This window comes from Microtus oregoni, unplaced genomic scaffold (genome assembly GCF_018167655.1).
Source record: "Microtus oregoni isolate MIOR12 unplaced genomic scaffold, Mior012 000003F_ref0000135, whole genome shotgun sequence".
Taxonomy (NCBI): domain Eukaryota; kingdom Metazoa; phylum Chordata; class Mammalia; order Rodentia; family Cricetidae; genus Microtus; species Microtus oregoni.
In genome coordinates, this window is record NW_024543062.1 from 3,139,837 (window position 1) to 3,162,521 (window position 22,685).

General features: G+C 52.4%; 1 protein-coding gene across 1 annotated transcript in view; it reads left to right on the forward strand.

The window, feature by feature from the left end:
- The window catches only part of Mad1l1 (mitotic arrest deficient 1 like 1), a 320,097-nt gene that overhangs the window by 243,290 nt on the left and 54,122 nt on the right, over positions 1-22,685 (forward strand). Inside the window, exon 17 of the mRNA XM_041648485.1 lies at positions 16,583-16,773. Coding sequence (XP_041504419.1) covers positions 16,583-16,773 — 191 coding nt within the window. The remainder of the gene's footprint in view (positions 1-16,582; positions 16,774-22,685) is intronic.

Sequence of the window (22,685 nt, forward strand, 5' to 3'; positions counted from 1 at the left end):
GGGTCCTGGGGTTGTGGGGTTCATCTGAGTTGGCATAGATAGAAAGCTACCCACCTCTCCCAGGAGCCTGTACCGGGCCATATCCTCTGCGCCTCACCACACTGAGCAGCAGCACCGTCCGTCCCCTGCTGTCTAAGGGTGTAATTAACTCAGTGATTTAGTGATCTTACAGCGGTGCTCTGCCTCCACGACAGCCTGGCTTTAGAATGTTCCCGTCACCCTGATGGGTCCCCAATGCCCTTGCAATCCTCCCTGCTCCCACTCACAGCCCCAGGCAATCACTGATCTTTCTTCTGTTGATTTGTCTTTTCAGAACATTTGTCTAAATGGAACCTTACACTACACAGGCCTTTGTTCTGGCTGCTGCTGCTGAGTGAATACTTTCGAGATTCAGCTATGTCTTACATATATTTATATACACACACACACACACACACACACACACACACATCCATATTCCTTTGTATGGCTAAGTAATATTCCACCATGTGGATGGCGCATGTGTTAGGGATCAAGTCATTGATGGTGGACATTGGGTTGTCTCCACTTTGGGCCTCTGTGAGTCATGCTGCTGTGGACATTGGAGATAGTGCCCATGTCTTATGTGTGGAAGGGGATTTCTGGGTTACCTGGTACATTTATCACTTTTGTAAGAAATAACCTAATTGTTTTCCAAAGTGGTTGTACCAGTTGACATCCCCTTATGAGGGTCCCCCGCGTGTGCTCACCATCCTCCCTGCCATTCGTCTTTCCTGGCTTCTTGACGACAACATCCTCTGTGGGTGCATTTCCCTAATGACTAATGATTCGGAGCTCATTTCTGCAGCTTATTAGCCATTCATACATCTTCCTCGCTGAGACGCCTCTTACATCGGTGCCCAGTTTTTAATTGGATTGTTTGTCTTCTAATCATTTTCTTAATGCTTTCGTCTGATAAGCAGCATTTTTAATTTTGATGAAGTGTAATTTATCAGCTCTTCCTTCCATGGCAGGCGTTTGGTCCTGGGGACTTCGATCACCCCAGCTCTATGGTTGCCTATGGTTTTCCAGAGGGGCTCAGTTTTAGACCCTGTGTCTCGCCATGTTAGTGTTGGGATGTTGGAATCCAGCTTCATTCATCCTCTTTGGTCCTCAGTCGTCCCACCATGCTAGGCTGCTTTCTACTGCTATGGTAAACACCATGACCAAAGCGATTTGGGGAGGAAAGGGTTAATTTCCTTACCTGTCCCTTTCACAGCCCACAGGTAGGTCAGCCCAGGAGCTCTAGGCTGCAACTGTAGTGGAGGCTGTAAGGGAAAGCTGCTTATTAACCTTTTCCCTATGGCTTGCTCAGCCCACTTTCCTGTAGAACCCAGGCCACAAGCCCAGGGGGCACTGCACAGCAGTGGCCCGGGCCTTCCCACATCAGTCATTAACGGGGAAAATGCCTCACAGGCTTGCCTGCAGTCCAGTCTGACGGGGGCATTTTCTTACCCAAGCTTACCTCTTCTCAGATGACCCTAGCTTGTATCAAATGGACAAAAACCTAACCAGAACACTTGCCTTCCCCAATCCTAGCACTCTGGAGGTGGAGGCAGAGGAGCAGGGGTTTGTAGTTTATCCTTGGCTACCTAGTGAGAAGGAGGCCAGCCTGAGTTATTATAATAATAACAATAACAGCTGCGTTTCTCTGACTCTGAAGATCAGCTCAGGGTGTGGGTTCTAGTCCTGAACCCCTTTTTCTTGATGATCATATTTTCCAACTCTCCATAGTTCACCCTGTCCTGGCAACCCCATCCCTTGTCACACTTGAAACAGAGGCCATGGATCCTGGACCTCTTCTGGAGGATTGCCTGCCCTTTTATGTGCTTTCCTGGGTCAGCTGCCTCTTTCTTCTTGCTTCTTTGTAAAGAGGTACAGCGTGTAACTTTTTCTGGGGGGTCTATTTCTGTTCACCCCAAATTCATGTGCCAATAACAGACCAGAGAGATAATTCCATTCAAGTCCAGCTTGATGAACCATTGAGTATATTGGGGTTCCTTACAGGCATGTGATGTGGGGTTGCTTATAATGGGTGATAAGCTGCTGACAGAAGTGTGGGTGACTCCAGCAGCTGCATCAGGTTCACCCCAGCATGCTGATGACTCTTGCAAGCTGTGCCCCTAGGGCTTCCAGCACAACTTGCAGGCAACTTCTCTGAAGAGTCTTCTCCCCAGCAACTGTTTACTCATATAACCTTGGGGAGGGTGAGCCACTGCGCTATCCCCCTCTACGTGGGGACATAGAGAGCCTCTTGAGGAGCACTACAACCCATCTGATTTCAAGATGCCCAGGGCCATGTCTGTCACCTCCTCGGTCCACTGTAACATGCACTTTCTGGCCAAGCTTCAAATTTCTGAATCTCCCTGCTCTTCCCTTGTTTGTTCCTACTCAGCTACAGACTCAGCTGACAGTAGCAATATCCATGCCAGTCCAAATGCCGTGCTGCCTTGAGATTTCCTCCAGATCCTACTCAACCCAGCACTCAAAACTCCACCTCCTGCACAGTAGACCCTCTTCTGTGATAGAAGGAGACAGAGTGGAGGAGACCATGGTACACAGATCTGTCAGCCCCAGCAGGACACCCAGGACGCAGGGCTCCTGCTCTTCACGGCCACTAGGACCACCGGGGTGCTATGTGTGTTGTCTCTGGAAAGAACAGGTGGTTCTTATTAAAATGCTGAGAACTGAAAAGACTTCAGGGAGCCTTGGGCAGTGTTCGAAAGGGTGGGATCAAGGGTCAGTTGAAGGCTGGGAGATAGTTCCACTGGAAAACTCTTGCCTTGCCAGCAGCATGAGGTCAATCCTCAGAACCCATATTTAAAAATCTGAGCATGTTCCCATGAGCATGATCCCAGTATTGAGGAGATGGGGACACGTGGGTCCCTGGGACTCTGACCGCCAGCCTACCCTACTTGGTGGCTCCAAGCCATGAGAGACTGACTTTTTTTAACTCTGTGACTTATATTTTTATTTTGTATGCATCTGTCTGTGTGGGGTGGTGCATGTGGAAGTCATAGGACAGCTTTCACAGGTCAGTTCTCTCTTTCTATCTTGTGAGCCCCAAGAATCTAACTCAGATCAAAAGGTGAACAACTGAGGAACAACATCAATGGGTGTCCTTGACCTACACATACATGTGTGTGTTTGTGCAGGCATACATGTTCAGGACATGCACATACGTACTCATGTGTGCATACATACATATTGTCTGTGCATATACACACTTGCATACACACACGTGTGCATGAACACACTCAGCAGAGTTAGTAGAACCCTACTCCCTACTCTATCTAATAGAATCCAGGCAACCTGGACTCGGCCCCAGCTCTGGCTGTGTTTAGCCATCAACATGTTACAACAGTCATGCCATCATAGGCCGAGGCTATCAGCCCCCCTCTGGACTCGGGGCCATGGAGAACAGGAGGGCCGCCTTTGCTCCCTTTCTTTGAAAGCTGATGATTTCCAACCCAGCCAGTCTGTGTTCTCTCTTCCGGGCTAGTGTGTGGCAGGAAGACAGGAATCCCCAGCTCCTCTCTTCTTACCCGGGCTCCTCTCTGGCCTAACTGTGGCCTTCCTCTGGCTCTGCCTTACCATAACCCAATGACTCCAAGGTCTCAGTTGCTGCCTGATCCCAGCATCCTTCCAAAACCTGCTCCAAGCTGCTCCGGCTGCTAAGTTGATTCTGTAGGCTTTTCTTTAATCTGCTCTCTGAAGAATTGGTTCCATTCAAGTCCGAAGCCATCACATGCATTAGCATGTATTTAATAGACTACTACGTCTCAAGGAGGGGGGCACAAAGGAGACTTAAAGCTTGTCTCACCAAGAGCAGACAGATTGACTCGAGAATGACTTGGTCAATAAAAGATGAGCTCTGAACCCTCCCCCCCTCAAAGGGAGCTCGCCTTCCAGGGAATTATGGTTTCTGTAACCCAGTGTCAGAAATTAATAATACATCCAGTGTGCAGAATGGATTGCCAGCTTTCAGCCTCAAGTAGACGCGAGTCCAGCGCAGTGGCTCTTATGTGACTCGTCCTCTCTGCCTCTGCGCACGGGCTCCATCAGAGCTTCTGTCCTGACCAGAGGACGGCAAGCCACCGCCCCAGCCCCAGTCTTCTCTTACAGACAGCCTGCCCTGCGTGTCTATGGAAGGAAGTTTCTTGAAGTTTGTGTTGAGACAGCTGTGTTCTCATGCTTTGCGATGCTATTCTCTGCTTCAAGTGTATTTGGCTAGGCAGGGAAATGGAGGGAAGGTGTATACACCTGTGATGGAGTCATGCCTATTGGTTTCTGGTTATCTTTATGTGTGAAACCTTTCTTTGAAAGCTGTGGTTCCCCTAGAGGGCATGAACAGGCTGCGTGAGTGTGTGCATGCACGTGTGTATGCGTGTGCTGTCTGCCTGCCTACACATGCATATATGTATATGCACATGAATGTAGTCACTAGAAAGTGTCCAATCTCTTCCTTCAATATGTTCTACTTAATTGTGCATTATGATGCACAGTCTCTCAAGAACCTGGAGCCAGGCTGGCAACCAGCAATCCCCAGTATTCCTCCAGTCTCCACCCCTTACAGCCACATCTGACTTTGTACGTGAGTGCTGGGGCTTTGAAACCAGGTCCTCACGCTGTCATCTGTCGCCCCAACTCCATGATACACTTTGTCCCTACCTGCCTCACTATCCAGCCTCTTGGCAGCAAGAATATGTGAGTCGACACCTGGCAGCCCTATCTTAGCTTCCTCAGCCCTCGTCCTGCTTCACTAGCAACATAGCAGCCCACACGCTTCGGTTTTGGGTATTCCGGAACCTCCATTCCAGCACTCAGCCTCCATTCCAGCCCTGCTGGAGCCCTTGCAGTAGAAGGCAGCAGTGCATGCAGGAGGCTCACAGCCCAAGATCTCTGTCTGCCAGTGTGTTGCCAAAGTTGCTGTCCAGGGGCTCATAAGTAGCACCTGCCCCTTCTGAGGGCACAATGACAAACTGAGGCACAGCTCTACCAAGGTTCACTCTGGAGGCCCAGTGAATTTATTGAGCTTTCTTGAAGAGAATGGGTTCAGGGCTGCTTACAGGGTTGTGGGTGCTTGTCCCCCAACTGACTACACTGGAAAACCTTACCCAACAGGGATGAGAGCTTTTCCTTAGCCACAGAGATGGATTCCTTCCTCCCCTTGTCTTCCCCAGCCCATATACTTTAGCCCAGTGGTTCTCAACCTTCCTACTGTGACCTTTTAATACAGTTCCTCATCTTGTGGTGACCCCCAACTATAAAATTATTTCATTGCTACGTCATCGCTGTAATTTTGCTACTGTTGTGAATAGCAATGTAAATATCTGATAGGCAGGTCGAGAGCAGCTGCTCTAGCCCCTCCCTGAGCTCAAGTGCAATTAAGGCAGCGTTGCATATAACAGGAGGTAGGTGCAGCTGGATTCTCAGGTGAGGATCTCATGACCCTCCCCATCACTCTAGTCCATGGGCCCGGTTGGGATGAGCCTTCTGAAGGGGTCACTGCTGAACTTCCCATGATGGCAGTTATTGAACTTGGAGAGCAGTCACTTAAAGCAGCCAGGCAGCTGGGGCTCTGTTCACCCAACCAAAGTTGATCCCGCAGCCTATGGTTTTTCTCTGGGTCCCCAATCCCTCTGCCTGTCTTGGAGTGGAGATGATCTCCCTCAAACTATAACCTGAATATAGCCCCGACCTCTTAGAACTGCCCCACAGAGACCCAGTGGAGAGGGGTCATCAGTTCAGACAGCAGGGAGCACGGCCCTGCTGCATGCTCACAAGGAACGTGTGCTGTATGGCTGCCAGAGTCACCACACCAGGACAGGAGATGCTGGAGCCTTCAGTGGTTCTCACCCCAAGGATGGCTTCCTTGGGGCTGCTCCCATCTGGCCCTCTGTGTCACCCAACTGTGGTATGTCTTTGATCTCCCCCACAACTCTTCTCATCTCTCGCCAGCCTCCCTGCCAGAGCTTCCCAGTGCAGAGCCCCCTAAAGAGAAGCTTGGCATTTAGAGCCAAGGCAGGAACCCAGCTCTTAGGCTGGCTGCCCTTGGGTAAGACACCAGCTTGTGCTCCAGTGACTTGTCAGAGAGTCTCATGTGCTGCCAACGGAGGCTATGGGTAGAAAACAGTCCTGGAGCAGTACTGGCTGGCATCTCACCCTCTGCAAAGCATCCTTTACCCTGCAGTGCTTTCCAGCAACCAGCCAGGCCCTTTTCCTCCTTTTTTGGTTCATTGTTTTTTTGGGGGGAGGGGGAGGTTGTTTTATTTCGTTTTTTCCTTTGAAGCATGTAATCTAGATTGGCCTTTCTGCTTCTACCTTGTCACGGCCACCTTCGACCCGCAAGGATGACGCGACACCAGGAGATCTTCTCACTGGAGTTTTATTCAGGACTTTATTCACAGCAATCTTTCTCCTTCCCCCCCCCCCTCCTGGCAAACCTCTCCCAGCCCTTAAAAAGGCACAGGCCTGCCAACCCGGATTGCCCGGTGGGCACTGCCCATAGGTTCACGCATATGCAGGCAACTGATAATCATTGCGTGATCATTGATTATCATAGAGAGCACTCGCTTTTGGGATTGTGGAGGGCGGGAGCCAGCACCCTCAGGTGCGCTCCACGCAGCTCTCTACACTACCTCTCAAGTGCTGAGATTACAGGTGTGCACTCACATGTCTGGTTTATACCGTGCTGTGTATTAAACCCAGAGCTTCATGCATGCTAAGCAAGTACTCTACCAACTAAACCACATTCCCGGCCTTCCTCTCTGTACCTTCTAATGGCCTATGTGTCGAGGCTTTCCAGTCCTGGTTCCCCAGTCCTCTCTAGCTGTGTATGCTAGAGACCTTCAAGTGGATCACAGGTTGCTCCAGGCCACGCAGCCCTAGTGTCTAAGGAGAGTGTGGGTCCACCTACTCTTCTGCTCATCAGCTCATTTGATGCTTCTGAGCTTCTTACAGTGACCTTGTGTCCCAGGCACTGTGGGTGCTAGGCTTGCCCCAAGAGAGACCCAGGCTCTGCTTCCAGGGACTTGTACAGTGGAGGAAGTGGACCCTCAGCCAGACAGGGTAGCATACATGTCCACCAGCGGTACAGAAGCTCAAGGGAGGCCAGGAAGGAAGGCACTTGGAGATGGTGGGGCTTGTTATAGAAGTGTGCCACCAAGCACGGTCCCTTGTCGGAGGCAGAAGTCCAGGGCCACTTGTAGCATGGCAGAGAACTATACCATCCATGCGTGTGTGGGTGAAACTGTCGCACACAGCAAAGTGGTGGAAGCCAGGACAGCACTTAGGGCTGGGTTTTCACATCACCTCACCCACCCTGCCTCTTGCATCTGATCAGGAGGGCAGTCAGCTCTAGCAGGGGGAGTATCAAGCATCTGATTGAGGGCCTCTGGGTCGGTCCTGGTCTGCAGGAATCCAATGGAGCCTTGATCCCTGGGACAAAGACTGCAAGGATGGCCAGTTGGCAGGGGCTGTAGCTGAGAGCAACTTTGATTGCTGGCAGGGGGGCTCTCCATTTAGGTGGTAACTGGCAGGTGTGCAGTAGAGCAGGAAGCAAGGGTTCATCCCTTAGGACTTGGGCACACCAGCTGCGGGGTCATGAGGAAGGGTTGATGTACCCAGGCAGAGTTCCCTATGTGCCAGATGGGCTAGGGTAGGGAGGCCTGTTGGGTGGGTTATAGACAACTGGAGGATCCATGTTGAGGAATAAACACGTTCACCGGAGATGTGGTCCAGCTACACATGGAGCTGCATGTAGTTTGGCCCCAACCCCTGACCCTTGTTTTCCTGAGCTGGAAGTAATACAGCATTGTGCATGACCTTTGCTTGTCACTGAAGGGGCCTCTCTTGGGCACCTCAGGCGTGTGCCATGGGTCAGAGAGTCTTATTGGAGGAAGGGTCCGTGTCGGGAAGAAGGGCTGGCTGACGACTCAACAGGTGGAGCCATATAGTAGACCCAGCAGTAGGAGACGTGTAGGACCGTGGAGCTTTATCCCTGCTAGCCAGTGGCCAGGGGTCTTTCTGAGCCTAGGCCTGAGTTGCTGACGGAAGCCCCTTGCCCAAACCCCAGGGCAAACCTGAAGTAGCATCACCTGGCACTCAGTATGTTTGTGGGTGTCTCTCAGGAATTCCATGATCCTGAAGTTCCAGGTTGGGTAATATTGATCCTCCAGGCCTCTGGTTGTCTCCACATCTATCAGCCCAAGTCGTGTCCCTCCCCCCCTGGAGGACAGCAGACACCAGGAGCTGCTGATCCTCTGCCGCGAAGAGTGCTGCCACAGGGAGTGTGCAGCCTGGCGCTGCAGGGCCTCTCTCGCTCTGTCCCTGGGGTGGGGGAGGGAATCTTACAAGAACGAATATGATATCAGCGCCTGCTTGTCACCCCGGGACTCTCCCACCCTGTAATCTGGTGGGCTGTAATTGCCAGTGTCTTTTCAAATCATTTTTGTGCAAGGTGACAAGCTGCTTGCTGGAGTGAGCAGTTAATCACACAGAGATACCCCGTTTGAAAGGCGCTCAGAGCTTACCCAGGGGCGGCTGCCAGCAGCCAGGCGGGTGCACACAGTCTGCTCATCTGCATATAATTCCAGGGCGAGCAAGCCTCGCTGAGGCTGGTGTAAACCATGCAATTTCCGGCCCAGCAGGGGACACAGGCTGGTGGTGGGGACCAAACCTCGGGGCCTCTGGCATCAGTAGAGTTAAAGCAACTCCATCTCCATAGAGCAGCAGGAGACCTGATTAGCAGGTGGTGGTGACCTAGCCACTTTGGGAACCACAGTCCCCCATCTTCTACCAGCTACCCTACCTGTCGCTCTGCAGGGTGACTTCAAGGAAGGAGGACCCCAAAAGTATCCAAGTTGATACGGCATATCACCTCCACCCGCCAGCCATTCCGTTGTTTGCTTGCTTGAAGTTTGGGTTTGGGATGGGCTAATAACCTTTGGTTGGTGTTCTATGCTACTCTACCTTCCTCCATATAGTGTCCCAGAGGGTTGAGCCCATAGTGTCTCAGCAGGCCCTAAGTCAGTGCTCTGGGACATCTCCTCCTGGCACTCTCTCCAGGAAGCCACAGGGAGCAGGACACAGACATTCCTGTCACAGCCACAGCAGTGCCCGGCCTCCACAGCTGCTAATAAAATTGCATAAATATTTGATGACTAATTATTAAATATTTAAAAATGTAAAACTGGAATGGTTTGGAAGTTAGCATGGCATGAATAATTCAGTCCTTAGATGCACATCATCTTTGGGTCTGAACAGGGCCAGCACCTCCAATGCATGATGTAGCCGGAGACATAAGTCCCAGGGACTTCTCTGTCTAGCCACCAGTCCCCATGCCTAGAAGCAGAGACTCAGGCCGAGTCCCTGTTGTCACACTGCTGGACAAGTCTCAACCTGTAAAGTCAGGAGGGGGTTTATGTGGAATTCTGAGCTGTCGGCCTGGACCATGGCAAAGCAGAGAAGGTCCCTTTCCTTTGGTGAGCCTGAAACACCATCCCTTCTGGTCAGTGTTCGTGTGTCTGCAGAGACCAAAGGCCAAGTATTGTCCATTCACTTGACCAGACACTGGAGAGAGTCCAACCATGGTGCACAGGGATCCCTCCCAAGGGAGACAGGAATAGACTCCCAGGCAGAGCCAGAGAGCATCAGGAGAAGCTTAGACCGACTTTCTCTGTCTACTGCTTCATCTTCAAGGCTGGGTGAGCTGGAAACAGCACCTCTGCTTAAGGTTAGAGGGCTGAAGCTGTGTTCGCTGTAGCCTGTGATAGTCTAGTACCACAGTGATTTTTCCAAGGCCTGAAAATCCCAGCTTTGGTTAAGTGGATTTTATTCACTTCAGAAGGGAAAATGGCTCTGCCCAAATCCCCAAAGGAATGTCCAAAAAGCTGCTTCTAGCTTTTAATCAGGAGATGCGGAGGCACTGGGGCATTGACAAAGTTGCTGCTCCATTGGATCACACCCTCCTTTTTGCTCCTACCCCACAGTATTGTAGCTGGGAAGGAGGGGAGAGCCCGTCTGCAAACATGGGAGCCAGAGAAGAGGGCCGCAAAGTCCTGGGCATCCTGGTGATGTCATGTCACCTGCACCTGTCATCTCCCTCGAGTGACATTCAGTCACTGTGAGGGTAGCATGTGTTCCCTGCTAGCCCATGTGTGAGCATGTTTGCTTCCCTGTGAGAGAATTTGGCTGCATTTCCTTCCCGCATGCTCACCCTCCTCGTTTCCATTGAGTGTTAATGTGGTAATGGATCGCCTCAGTTCCCTTTCCGTAACACTCAGACCTGTGCTTCTGTGCCTAGCCCACCGTGGTCATTTGAGTGAGAACAACTCTAATAGGCGAATATGTTTGAATATTTGGTCCGCAGTGGAACTGTTTGGAAAAGATTAGGAAGCGGCCTTGCTAGAGGAGGTGTGTCACTGGGGTGGCTCTGAGACCACACCAGGCCCAGGGTCTTTTGTCTTTCTCTGCCTTCCTCTGGCCGATCAGATGTAAGCTCTCAGCTACTCTAGTGCCTGACTGCCTGCCTGCCTGCCTGGAACCATACTTCTGGCCTCGATGATCGTGGACTAACCCTCTGAAACTGTAATCAGGACCCCATGAAATACTTCGGTTTTTGAGTTGCCTTGGTCGCGGTGTCTCCTCACAGCAATAGAACAGTGACAAAGACACTCTAGCTGCATGACTGTCTCTGACTTCTCAGCAGAAGGGAAAGCTGCATTCTCTTTCTCCAGCCTCAGTCTGCTCTGGTGTGTGCGTACACATGCGCACACCCACACATACATACATATGTGTGTCCCTCTCCACAAGCGGCTCTGGTGAGAGCCGTGTTGAGTCAGTGATGCTCTGACATCCTCATCTTGCCTACCTGGCATGGAGGTGAGGACACTACCTTTGTGGTGTGTTCTTTCACATGTTTGGTTTTCTATGCTGGCCAACATGCCCGACTGTTCTGACCTTCTGGAACTCTCTGGAGGGGCTGTCAGTGTCCTCTCAGTGCTTTGAGACGCGGTGGGCCATCTGTCAGCTCTGCTTGGATTCTTGTCCTTGGCTAGTCCTCTTGGGGCCACAGCCTGGGATCAGAACACAGCGTACTCTGCTCTGATGGGGATTGTGTAGGCTCTTGCTGCCACCACAGGTCCCTGCCCTGATGGTCCCCACAGTCATGCAGGTGCCTCCTCCCCCCGTTTCCTGTTCTCTCATCGTGTCTCTTGCCTGAGCCAAGAAGGTCCAGTGCTCGGTGATGCTGTTTTCTGGGCACTGAAGTAGGTGTTCCATTCCAGACAGGACTCTGGCAGGCCTGTCTCCCACACCGTGACTGTAACCCAGAGCCTTGCCCAGCCTCTCAGTTCCTTAGGAACTTGGCATGGTGTTTTTTTGGTTTGGGCTTTGAAACAGTGTCCCATGTAGCCCAGGCTAGCCATAACTCACAATGTAGCCAAGGATGATTTAGCTTCTGATCCTCCTGCCTCTACCTCCTAGGTGTTAGGATTGCAGGCATTTCCCACCATGCAGTGCTGGGGATCCGGCCCAGGCCTCATGCATGCCGGGCAAGACTCCTGGTTGAGTCACATCACTAGCCCCTCAGGAGTTCTCTCTGGAGGGTCTGTGTTTCTCTATCCAAGGAAAAAAACAGTTGGCCTTTCCTTTGTCCTCTTGCAGAGCTGACCCCAGGCTCATAGGGGTTGGCACTGTTGTGCCCCCGAGCTGCTGCAGCCTGCTGAGAGTGAACATTCAGATCCAGGACTGACAGCAGGGGAGCTGCTGTGATGAAGCACTGACCAAAAGCAGCTTGGGAGGGAAGCGCTCATTTATTTGCCCTACAGGTTGCAGTCCATCACCAAGAGATACCAAGTCAGGGCCTGAAGCAGAGGAAGCCTACTGATACTTTATTCTCTTGGGCTTGCTCGGCTACCTTCTTTTTTTTTTTTTTTTTTCTTTTTCGAGACAGGGTTTCTCTGTGGTTTTGGAGCCTGTCCTGGAACTAGCTCTTGTAGACCAGGCTGGTCTCGAACTCACAGAAATCCGCCTGCCTCTGCCTCCCGAGTGCTGGGATTAAAGGCGTGCGCCACCACTGCCCGGCTCGGCTACCTTCTTATATATCCCAGACCCACTTGTCCTGGGATGGCACCACCTACAGTGGGCTAGCCCTCCCCTGTGTACATTTGCTATCAAGACAGCGTTCCACAGACATGCCCATGGGCCAGGCTGAAGGAGGCAGCTTCTCAACTGAGGTTCCCTCTTCTAAAGTTTGTACATTTTCAAAAACCAGCCAGCCAGCATAGGGCATGGAGAAGTGGGTCAGCAGTTAAGAGCACATACCTTCCGGAGAATCTGAAATTCAGTTCCCAGCACCCACATCACAACCACTCCGCCCTCGGGGGAATCTGATGCCTCTGGCCTCCGAGGGCACCTGCATTCACATGCACATATTCACACTTAAGATGACATACTTTAAAATGATGAAAATAAATCTTAATAAAAAGCAGCCCAGTACCCACCTTTCTGCCCACAGACTGTACTGGCACAGGTGGATGACTGCTGAGAGCCCCACAGCCATCTTCTCTCTGGTTATCTCTTCTCAATGTCTGCCTCATGTGTGTCCTTCTGGCCCCACTAGTATCAGCCGTTCTGCAGACTCCAGGCCAGGAGCTGAGACTCCAGAGATCTGAGCACATAAACGCTTATTATCCCACCATCTCTGCTCTTAGGCAGGAGTGCGCATCCCCACTAGCTTTGATCTGGAAGAGCACAGGCTATTTCTGTCTCGTGTCCTTCCCTCAGTGCTTTCACAGCTGCCTCCTGTGAGTCCAAAAGGGCACTCATGGGGCTGAGATAGTGAGGGCTGTCAGCTCAGAGCTGTCCTGTAGCCTCCTCAGAGGAGTGGAGCCAGCCAACAGGCCCGCCTGAGCTTACAGGCCAGATGTGGAGCAGCGAGTGTTTGGGTGCAAGGCCTGATGTGCCTGCTCCAGGACCACTCTGGAAACCATCAAGTCTGGCTTGGGTTCTGGCGAGCAATCACATCCCTTCTCTGACTCCCACTTGTCACCTGCCACATTCCTGTGCTTATAGGACAGCCAGGCTGTCCTTGTGGAGGGGCCATAGGAAGGGAGGGCATGGACAGCCTCGCCTGGGGACACCAAGGTGAGGCACAAAGCTGGAGAGTGACAGCAACCACAGCTTCCTCCTGGCAGCAGGCAGGACTTGAGAGTTGGGAAGGTCCATGACAAGATGGAAGAGCACCCAGAGCTGCCAGAGAGTGAGAGGGTCTGGCCCTGCGGAACTAGAGGACTCCCCCAGAACAAGGTTGCCCCTCACTGTGTCTTGATCTCAGAGTGACCTCCGGGCCCAGAGCTCCCTGGATCTCACCCCACCTACCACTCTGCCCCCCACCCTGTGTTGTTACCTGCACACTTGTGACTGGCTGAAGACATTTCCCCAAGGCCAAGGTCACTGCAGACCCCAAGGCCCTTTGCCTCCCAGGAGAAGCCCAAAAGCAGCCTCTACTCTTGGTCACTTTGGAAAGAGGCTGGATAACAGCCATGGCAGCAGAGTAATGACACTTTCAAGGTGGAGCCCATCTTTTATTGATTTAATCCAAACGTCGAAGTGAATTATTCATTCTTTGTTTATGTAAGTCACCAAGCCACAGAAATAACAAGGAAGTTGAAGCACCTCAAATCAAATGCTTGTTTCCAGGCTTTGGGCATCACCCTCCACTTGTCTGTCTCCCCCCACCTCCCACTAGCCTCACACTCTCCCTGAAAGAGGAGGCTTCTACTCCCAACCCAATGGTAATAAGCGATCCTCCTTTGCGGCCACAAACATACCTGTGAGTGCCTGGCATGTGGCCAGACACCTCTTCTCCATTCATCCCCAAGAAGCACACCGACCCTCCCCATGGGCCTTCCATGGGCCTGGGTCCCCCACCTGCCTCTGAGATCTGAACTGTGCAGAAGAGCCTGTTTCCTTCCCCAAGGTCAGCCTGTGTTTGGTTCTAAGATCTAATCTTCCCCTTTAGACATCTGGGGTCTATCAACAGTTATCACAGTCTCTGATGGCTGGAACATCCCTGCAAAGTGTGGTCGGTGAATTTCTTCTCCTGCTGAAGGCTCTGGCTCCAGGAGGAGGAGGGGCAAGGGATGCCAGGAAGAGCCTTGGGGTCAGGGCTGCCAATTAACCTTTCATTTTCATAGTCTGATCACTCGATTAATCAAGGCTTGGGGTCTGTGTCCTGTTGAAGGGGCCCTCACTGTGGAGAACAGTGTCTGCCAAGGCCTCTGTGCTGGGTGATGGATGAAAGAGCCACAGGGCAGGGCCAGCAGCCAGGCGACAGCCCCACAGGTGAGCTTCTGCCTACCAGCTGGGTCTATCAAGCCATTTTTCCTCACAGCCCCAGGTACCAGCATGCTTTTCTCAGAGTGTGCTTCCCGCACACGGACTGTGGATGGGTTGTTGCATTCTAGAGTATGAGGGACAGGAAGGATAGTGACAGCCCTGCTGGTGCCCATCAGCTGCATGGCCCAGTGGCATGTTCATCTGGAGGTGTGTGACCTTTCCTGTGGTACATAAAAAAATCTGTCCATCCTAGATAGTACACCACCAGCAGAACAGACCACCCAAGGCGAGGCTGATAAGCAGTGGGTGTATTGGGTTTACGAACAGGAGCACGAGCAGTTCCCTTGTGAAGTGCAGTGACTCGGGGGAGCTGCAGCACCAAAAAACCCACCCCAGCATTGGGAACAGTTCACCCAGCTGTGTTCCTGAGCTCCCAGGGCAGCTTGCAGGAGGTCTCCTCTCCCTAGCAGTAGTTACTAGAATCCTGGGGGATGGAAGCAGAGACTTTCTGAGCTTCCTAAGCTTTGATTGCTTCCTGAGCCCTGCTTACTGAGTACTCACCGAGTCTTACGGGGCCTCCCTCCCAGAGGGACTGCTTCAGTCGACAGAAAATAACAACGTGCCACCATATCACAGTGGGTGATGTGGCTTCTGAGTTTATGCGTTTGGCTTAGGCTGGCCTCCAAGGATCATTCTGGCTAAATCCTCAAAACTGTATCAGGGGACAGCCACATCTCCTGGGAGATGGCGGGGAGACAGAGAGGTGGCAGGGGAGACAGAGAGGTGGCAGAGCCGAATGGGGACTCAGCCTCCCTTGTCTCCATTTTCCTTGGGGTTGCTCAGAGCGTCTGGTTCCCACATCTCTCTCATGGGACTCAGGCTCCCCACCTCCACTGATCCCTGGAAGGCCCTCCCATCTCTGTGAACTAACCACCCTCTGGGTCTGTGGTGTGCAGGGCACAGTTTATTCTCCCTTTTGCCTCAGGCCTGAGCTAAGATGCCCCACCTCAAGATCTTTCCCATCCTGCTCTTCCACGGTGGGCCCATGAGGGTCCTGTTCTGGACCTGGGCCATAGAGTGAGTCTCTTGGGCCCTGAGTTCTTCTTGACTTAGGGTTCCCTTTCCCCATACACTGCTCAGGATTACTGTCCTCAGAGGAGCCCAGTTTTCCCTGTGTCCCTTGAGCACATATCATAGCCGATGTTAACTAACCCCAGCCGCTCATCACACTGAAGGGAGCACATCGCACACCCACTTCCTGAGCCTGACCTCCCAGGCCTGTGGGGTTCCCCTTGTGAGCTCTATGTAGGACTTCCAGGAAGCACCCAGCTCCAGACAATCCCTGTGTGTGTGAGTGGAGCCAGGCTCGGTAATTAACTGGGGCATAAATCAGGGCTTAATTACTCAGCAGGCACCTTGGGTGAGAGATTCATGGTAATTGTGTGTGCTCCTGGTGGCTTTGCACAGCTGGCTTCTCCCTGAGCACCAGTAAACCGTGGCGAGCAATGGGGAGGTAGGGCTCTACCCTGAGCAATACTCCCAGAGACACTTGGGAAGTTGAGGAGCAGGTTCTAGGCACGGTTTTATGGAACCCAACCAGACCTTGCTGAGGGACAGGGAGGGTCCATTTGGTCTCAGATGGCCAGCATGTGGACTTGTGTCTATCTTCCTCTGTTGTACTAGCTCATGCAGGGCAAGTGACCAACCCCGGGACAGGAGCTCAGGCTTCAGGTGACCATCCATTTGCCCAGAGTGGTTGGGGACTCTGACCCTCACTGCAGACATGATCCTCCAGTGTGTCCTTCTCCAGCAGGCTCTGGAAACTGTTAGCCTTCTGGGACCAGTCACCACCAAAGCATGACCAATTGTTCCACAGAGCTTCCTAACAGTGACCAGGGTAATGTCCTGCTGGGCGTTGTCACTCTGCCAGCAGTGTATCTGGTCAGAGCATCTGTCTTTCAGAGTACTGTGCTTTGGGTTATTTTTTTTTTTAAGTACTGTTGTTGAAATAGTGACTTTATTATGACTGCCACCAGAAGGTCACACTGCTTCTCCGGATCCTTGTCCTTTTTCTTCTGATTTCTCAGAGCCCATGGATGGGCACCAGCCTCAGGCAGCAGGGGCTCAAATTGGGCCATGCTTTATCCTTGCCCCTTCCCTAGCTATCCTCCCTGTCACACCTGTGCCCAGTGACACTCACACCATGCCCCTCTCCCTGCAGAGCTGCGGAAGCAAGTGGAAAGTGCTGAGCTGAAGAACCAGCGGCTCAAGGAGGTTTTCCAGACTAAGATCCAGGAGTTCCGCAAGGTTTGCTACACGCTGACTGGCTACCAGATCGACGTGACCACTGAGAGCCAATACCGCCTCACCTCCCAGTATGCCGAGCACCAGTCTGACTGCCTCATCTTCAAGGTAGGGAGCACTACCTATGTGTCGCCATGCTGGTTCATGCAGTGCCATGTCCTCAAGGCATAGTCTTCCATGGCAGGAGGGGAAATGCTGGACCCTTTCTCCCCACTCTTGAGGGGCACTGACCTGGGGTCACGTCTACTTGGCTTTCTTTAATTCGTACTCTGAGTCTCTACCAAGCTCCGCCATACAGCTTGGGGCACTTCAACCTTGTCCAGAGGCAGTAGGTGCCCAAAAGATGGTGAGGAGCACGGCAGGCATCTTGCTGCCAGACTTCTGCCAAAGGTCAGTGTGTGGCACAGCCCACGTAAGGGAAAGGACAAGCTGTGTGTGCCAGCTACTTGGTGGTCAGGCCAAAGGTACCAGAGGTTTCTGGGTAAGCCCTGTAAAGCGGGAAAGGGGCCGTGGTCTTCAGGAAGCATGTACCTGTTGTAGTCTCGTGTACAGAGTGAGCACCTGAGGAGGGATCCCTCTTCATTGAAACAAAAACAACATACCCCAGAGAGAAGGTGCCTGGGACATGGCCTGGCCAGACCGTGGGTACAAGTTCTCAGAGCAAGCAGGTCCAGCAGAAGTGAAGTTGGTCAGTGCCGAGAGTGGAATGGTGTAGCTGCCAATCTGGGGTTACATGGGCTTGCTCATCACTGGCAAGCACCCTTACTTCCTGTCCCTGGGACGGTGTTATGGTACCAGCATGGCATATGGCCCTTTTATGGTCTGTGATCCCAGTGTTATGTGCGACTGTGTGGGGAAGAGCCTGGTCAGTAGCTGTGGGTGTGGCCAGCTCCATTCTGTATCACATGTGGCTGGGCCTCCTACAGTCTGTAGCCAGACTCTCTGTGCCCTGCAGAAACAGAAACCAGCTTCCATTTTCACCTAAAATCTATGCCCAATGTGACCTACATTTTTAAAGCAGACTTGCATAAAAACATAGTTCCTGTTTGTTGTTTCTCCTTATTCCCACCCATCTGTCTGTCTGCCCCTTGGAGGGGACGCTGCCCGTTGTGGTGGTCAGAGGCACACCAGACGCAGCACCTACTGCTCCATGCAACTTAGTGGTGTGTCTCGGAGACTTTCTGAATTTCTCAGATTACATCCATCCATTTTTACACTTCTTAGCACTCTTAAACCTTTAACTAAGTAAATAAATATTTGAACACCCAAAGTCTCTAAGTCAGTAAGCTATCAGAAATGTATTTCTTCGCTTTTGTGTACCTTTGAATAGCTCAGGATCACTGATGGGTATTTAATTTAATACAGTGTAGGGATTCCATGTTTTTTTTTTTAAAAAAAAACAGATTGGTAAGTGAAGATACTCTGAGCAGCTGTCATGATGAACACATCACTTACATCGGTGTTTGTAGACAAGCTCTAATTTGCATTCCAAAGTATTCTAGGCTTTTTATTTTGTTTCGTTCTTTGGTGGTATGGGAATGGAACCTAGGGCCTCCTGCATACTAGGTATGCAGGCACTCTGCCTCTGAGCCACGCTCCCAGCCTCTCTGGAGGCCTAGGCAGGCACTCTGACACCAAACTACCTCTCCAAGTTCCCTTTTTACTTCCTATTTAAAGACGGACTTACCGAGTTGCACTTGTGAGCCTTGAACTTGGTCTGCAGCTCAGGTTGGCCTTAGACTTGCAATCCTCCTGCCTCAGCATGCACCCCAAGGTCCTACTGTATTCTGTTTTTAGAGGCTGTCAAAAGCATGGTGTGCATAACCAGTTCTCAGCCAGGCCAGTCAAGGCTGTACTGTGAGAACCTGTCTCCAAGCAGTGTAAGTCACTTCTGCTCCTGCCCAAAAGGCAGACACAGTCATCACGGTACTGCTTTGTCCCATTGGCCTGTCCCATCCAGATAATTCCAGTCTACTCAGGTCTAGGTGTCCTGCCCACCTTCTTTCTGTCACAAGCCCATTTGTGGTAGCCTCCTACCCATGTATGGGACTTGCCATACCTCTGGTCCTGCTGTTAGCCTTGACTTTTGTGCGTGGCTTCCGTAGCACACAAAGGAATAAGTGTGAATGTGGCCACTACTGTCCCTGGTGCACACTGTCTTCACACTCTCACGGTTCCTCACTTGTCTTCCCACCTCTGTCTCATTTACCTGGCCCTTGGGGTTGCCTGGTCAGCCAGTCAGACTCATTCTCATTCTCTCTCTCTCTCTCTCTCTCTCTCTCTCTCTCTCTCTCTCTCTCTCACACACACACACACACACACACACACACACACACACAATCTCTATTCATTCTCCAGACATCAGTACCCAAGGAGTACTCAGTGACACTAACACAGCCAGACAGGCAACTGCACTCAACTTGGGGCTCAGAAGCAGGCCAGCCTTCCTCCACTCCAGGCAACTCCTTCACTGTGGCAGAAGAGAGAAGGGGGGCCCATGTGTTCTGCTGAGTATGGCTTGAGCCTGTAGAGAAGCCTCTCCTGGGTTCTTGGCTACACCCAGGGTTCAAAACCACCTCAACATCAAGGAGGCCAACCTAGCCACAGTAGGGTCCCCTCAGCACCTGGCATTTGACAGGTAGTAGAACGTATGCACATTCTGAGACAGTGGAATGGCTTGGTGGGAGCTGTGCTATGTTGTGGCTAGATATATGTTGGTGTGTTGCTGTGGTTACCTGTCAGGTGACCATCATGTGGTGGCCAAACAGGTGAAGAACTTGTTATGTGGTGAAGGGGCTATGTGTCTTGTGACCTTAGCAGAGGGCTGGGTGGTAGCTTATAATGGAGAGAGAACACAATTGCACCGTGTCTCTCTGGCAGCCCTTCCTTGTACCATTTTTCTTTGTAAGAGTACACATACGTGTACAGGTTCATGAGCATGTGTGCATACCTGTGTGTGTAGGGTGGAGACAGGAAACCTCTACCGCTCTCTGTAAGAACCACCCATCTTTTAGAAAGTCTCTCACTGGCCTGGAACTTGCTAGGCAGCCTAGACTTGCGAACCAGCAGGACCAGGGCTCCACCTTTTTGCTCCTCCTGGCCTAGGATGACAAGGGGGCCACCATGTCCAGCTTTTCCTCATGGGCTCTAGGGCTTGGATTGGGGTCCTGGTGCTCATAAGGCGAGTACTTTACCGATGGGACTGTCTCCCAGCAGGGTCTAAAGCAGCCGCTGGAGTCCCCCATGTATCCCGCTCATTTTCTTGTGGCCCACCCCTCTGTGCCAAGGACAGTGAGTCTTCTGGGCAGCTCAGTCAGAGACTAGAAAATGTTTCTTGCCAGCTACTGGGCTCTGGCTCTGGCTTTCTCCTTAGCCACCTTGGCTTGCTGCAGCAAGCATGGCATGGCCTGAGCCTGCCCCTCTGCCCCACCCCCACCCCCTCCACCATACCTGGCTCTGCTCAGCCTGGAGAGCTCTGTCTGTGTGGCCTGACTTTATCTATCCAGCTGTGGAAGAGAGGGCAGGAACCCCATGCTGGACACACCCTGGTCTTCAGAGCACTGCAGTGTGCCCTGGTGCTGGCCAGCTGCCTGTCTCCGCATCTGCTTCCTCGTCTGTATAGTGCAGATAATCACAGGTTCTGCTGGCCCTATGGGACCCTGTGAAGGTATGGGACACCCAGAGGACCCTGTTAGGTGACCTGCCCTCCTGTGTGCAGCCTGTGATAACACCAGGGTCTTTGCTGCTACTGTCCCTGGCAGGGCCTTAAAGCAGTTGTCCAGCATTGTCCGCAGTGGGCAAGCCAGGCAGGCAGATCTCAAAGAGGAGGAGGCAAGATCCCAGACCCAGGCTGTCCTGCCCCACCCACCTGTCTCCCCTAGCAGTGAACATGAGGGCAGGCGGTGGGCAACAGCTGCCTTAAAGCATCTCTGGGTCACTGATTTCACCTGTGTCTGCAGCTTCCATGTTCTCCATGGTACAAGGGCTCTTCCTAGGATGGGGGCTCCTTTGGGCCATGGGCCCACACAGCCTCGAGAAATTCCCCTGTTCAATGCAGTACCAGAAGGACTGCACTGGTCCTGTGGAGCCCTCCAGCAGGAATCTCACCAAGACTCTAAGAGCTGGGTTGGCCCATCCCATGCAATCTTTGGCCATTATATACCCTCTGCAACCCTATCAGCTGAAGCAGCTGCATAACCCTTATCTGCCAGCCAATGCCTGGCTAGCAGAGAGGGTGCTCACAAGATCTTTTGGGGGTGGGTGAGAGAAGAGGAAAAATGGATAGGGACCAGGCAAAAGGCAGGCTGACCCCTGTACCCAGGGCATGACCAAATCAGGCTCAGGCAAGCTCATGGTAACTTCCGCTCTTTTTTTTCCCCCTAAACAACTTCCAGGCAGGAGGGGTCTGAAGCAGAGTTAGAAATAGCTGGGGCCTGCTTCCAACCAAGCAGGTTCTGCAAATGTGTGCTGGGATAATTGAGAGTTGGCTCACAGTCCCACATGGCTCCACTTCCCTTCTCAGCCTGGACCCAGCCTCTGCTGTGTGTGGGTGGCCGAGCTGCCTCCCAAGGCTGCTGTGGGAGGGGGAGGGGAGCAAGAGCTTAGTTCCAGCACACAGAGGGAGCCTGGCATCTTGCCACTCCTCCTCTCCAGAGAGGAGTTAGACCCCAGAGTCTCTAGTTTCCTGAACCTGGAGGCAGCAGCCTACCAAATGTCCCCAGTTGTCCTGGTGTGATCTCGTTCCCTGTGCTGCACCAGGACCCTCTGCCCAGAAGGAAAAACTCTATCACAGAAGTGAGACAGTAAAATGAGAAGCTGGACAGCGGCGGATAGACTTGTCTATCCCCATGAGATGCAGGTGACCCTGACCTTGGATCCCCATCCCCCATGCCTGTGACCTCTCCACAGTCCACTATAACCCAGGGCCAGCCAGAGGCAGACCTGGATTCTGGGATCATGGTGTCTTAGCCATCTAGCACAAGTTCCTGATCTGGGGACAGGATTGCACACGTAAGGGGCTTATTGGTGACGAGTGAGAGTGCATGCATGTATGAAGTGTAGTCTACGCCTTCATCCACATGGGCCCAGCTCTTTACACGGGTACTGGGGATTGAACCAAGGTCCTTATGCCTACACGGCAAGTGATTTTACTCCAGCCTCTTCTCATTTGTTTTGTTTTGGTTTTTCTTAATATAAGGTCTCACTGCAGCCCAGGCAGGCTTTAACCAGGGGTCCTCCTGCCTCTGTCCGGACTTCTAGGATTGGAGGCAGTGTCCACCATACAAGTGCCATCATGGAGTCTTTCCTTTCATTGGCACATTTTCCCAATCAGAGAAAGCCAGAGGTCACACTGTGGTCAGGGCTCAGGGGGCAGGAGACCAGCTGCGGTTGTCTTCCTGCGCCAGCAGCAGGCCTCCAGGCCAGTGGCTGGACCTCACCGAGCTTCCTGTTGCTCCCCAGCAATGCTGGTTCATGGCACTGGGCCACAACACTTACTTTGGAATGTGTGTTGTGGGCTCTGCACCACGAATGGGAGACTGGCTTGACTTGCGGTGTGACCCCTTACAGGGGCTTTGTGCCTGGGACACAGTGTGACATTTGCTCTGATAGAAGCTGCCCAAACCACTGCCTCCCAGAGCTGCTCCTGACCATCCCCCTGCAGCCTGCTATCCTGAGGTGGGCACTTCCTCAGCCATGTGCCCAGCCTCGGTTCAGGCATAGCACCACCTGTATTACTGGGATTCCGCCTGCCGTGCTCTTGCGGAAGCGGGCAGAGCCCACGCGCAGAACGGAAAGAGCAGGTGAGGAGGCAGCCAGCTTCTGCACACCTGCACCTTATAGTGCAGAGCTGCCAGAAACTGCAGGTGTGCGGATGGGAGGAGGCAAGTGTCACCTAGTCCTGTACCCAGAGCTCTTCAGCCCAGGAGTGTGGGCCATGCTGGATGGGACACCAGAAGAGCCTGGGTCAGTTCCTTCATCCACAGGGTGGCCATGCCAGAGTTGGGTTAGTCAGAGAGCTT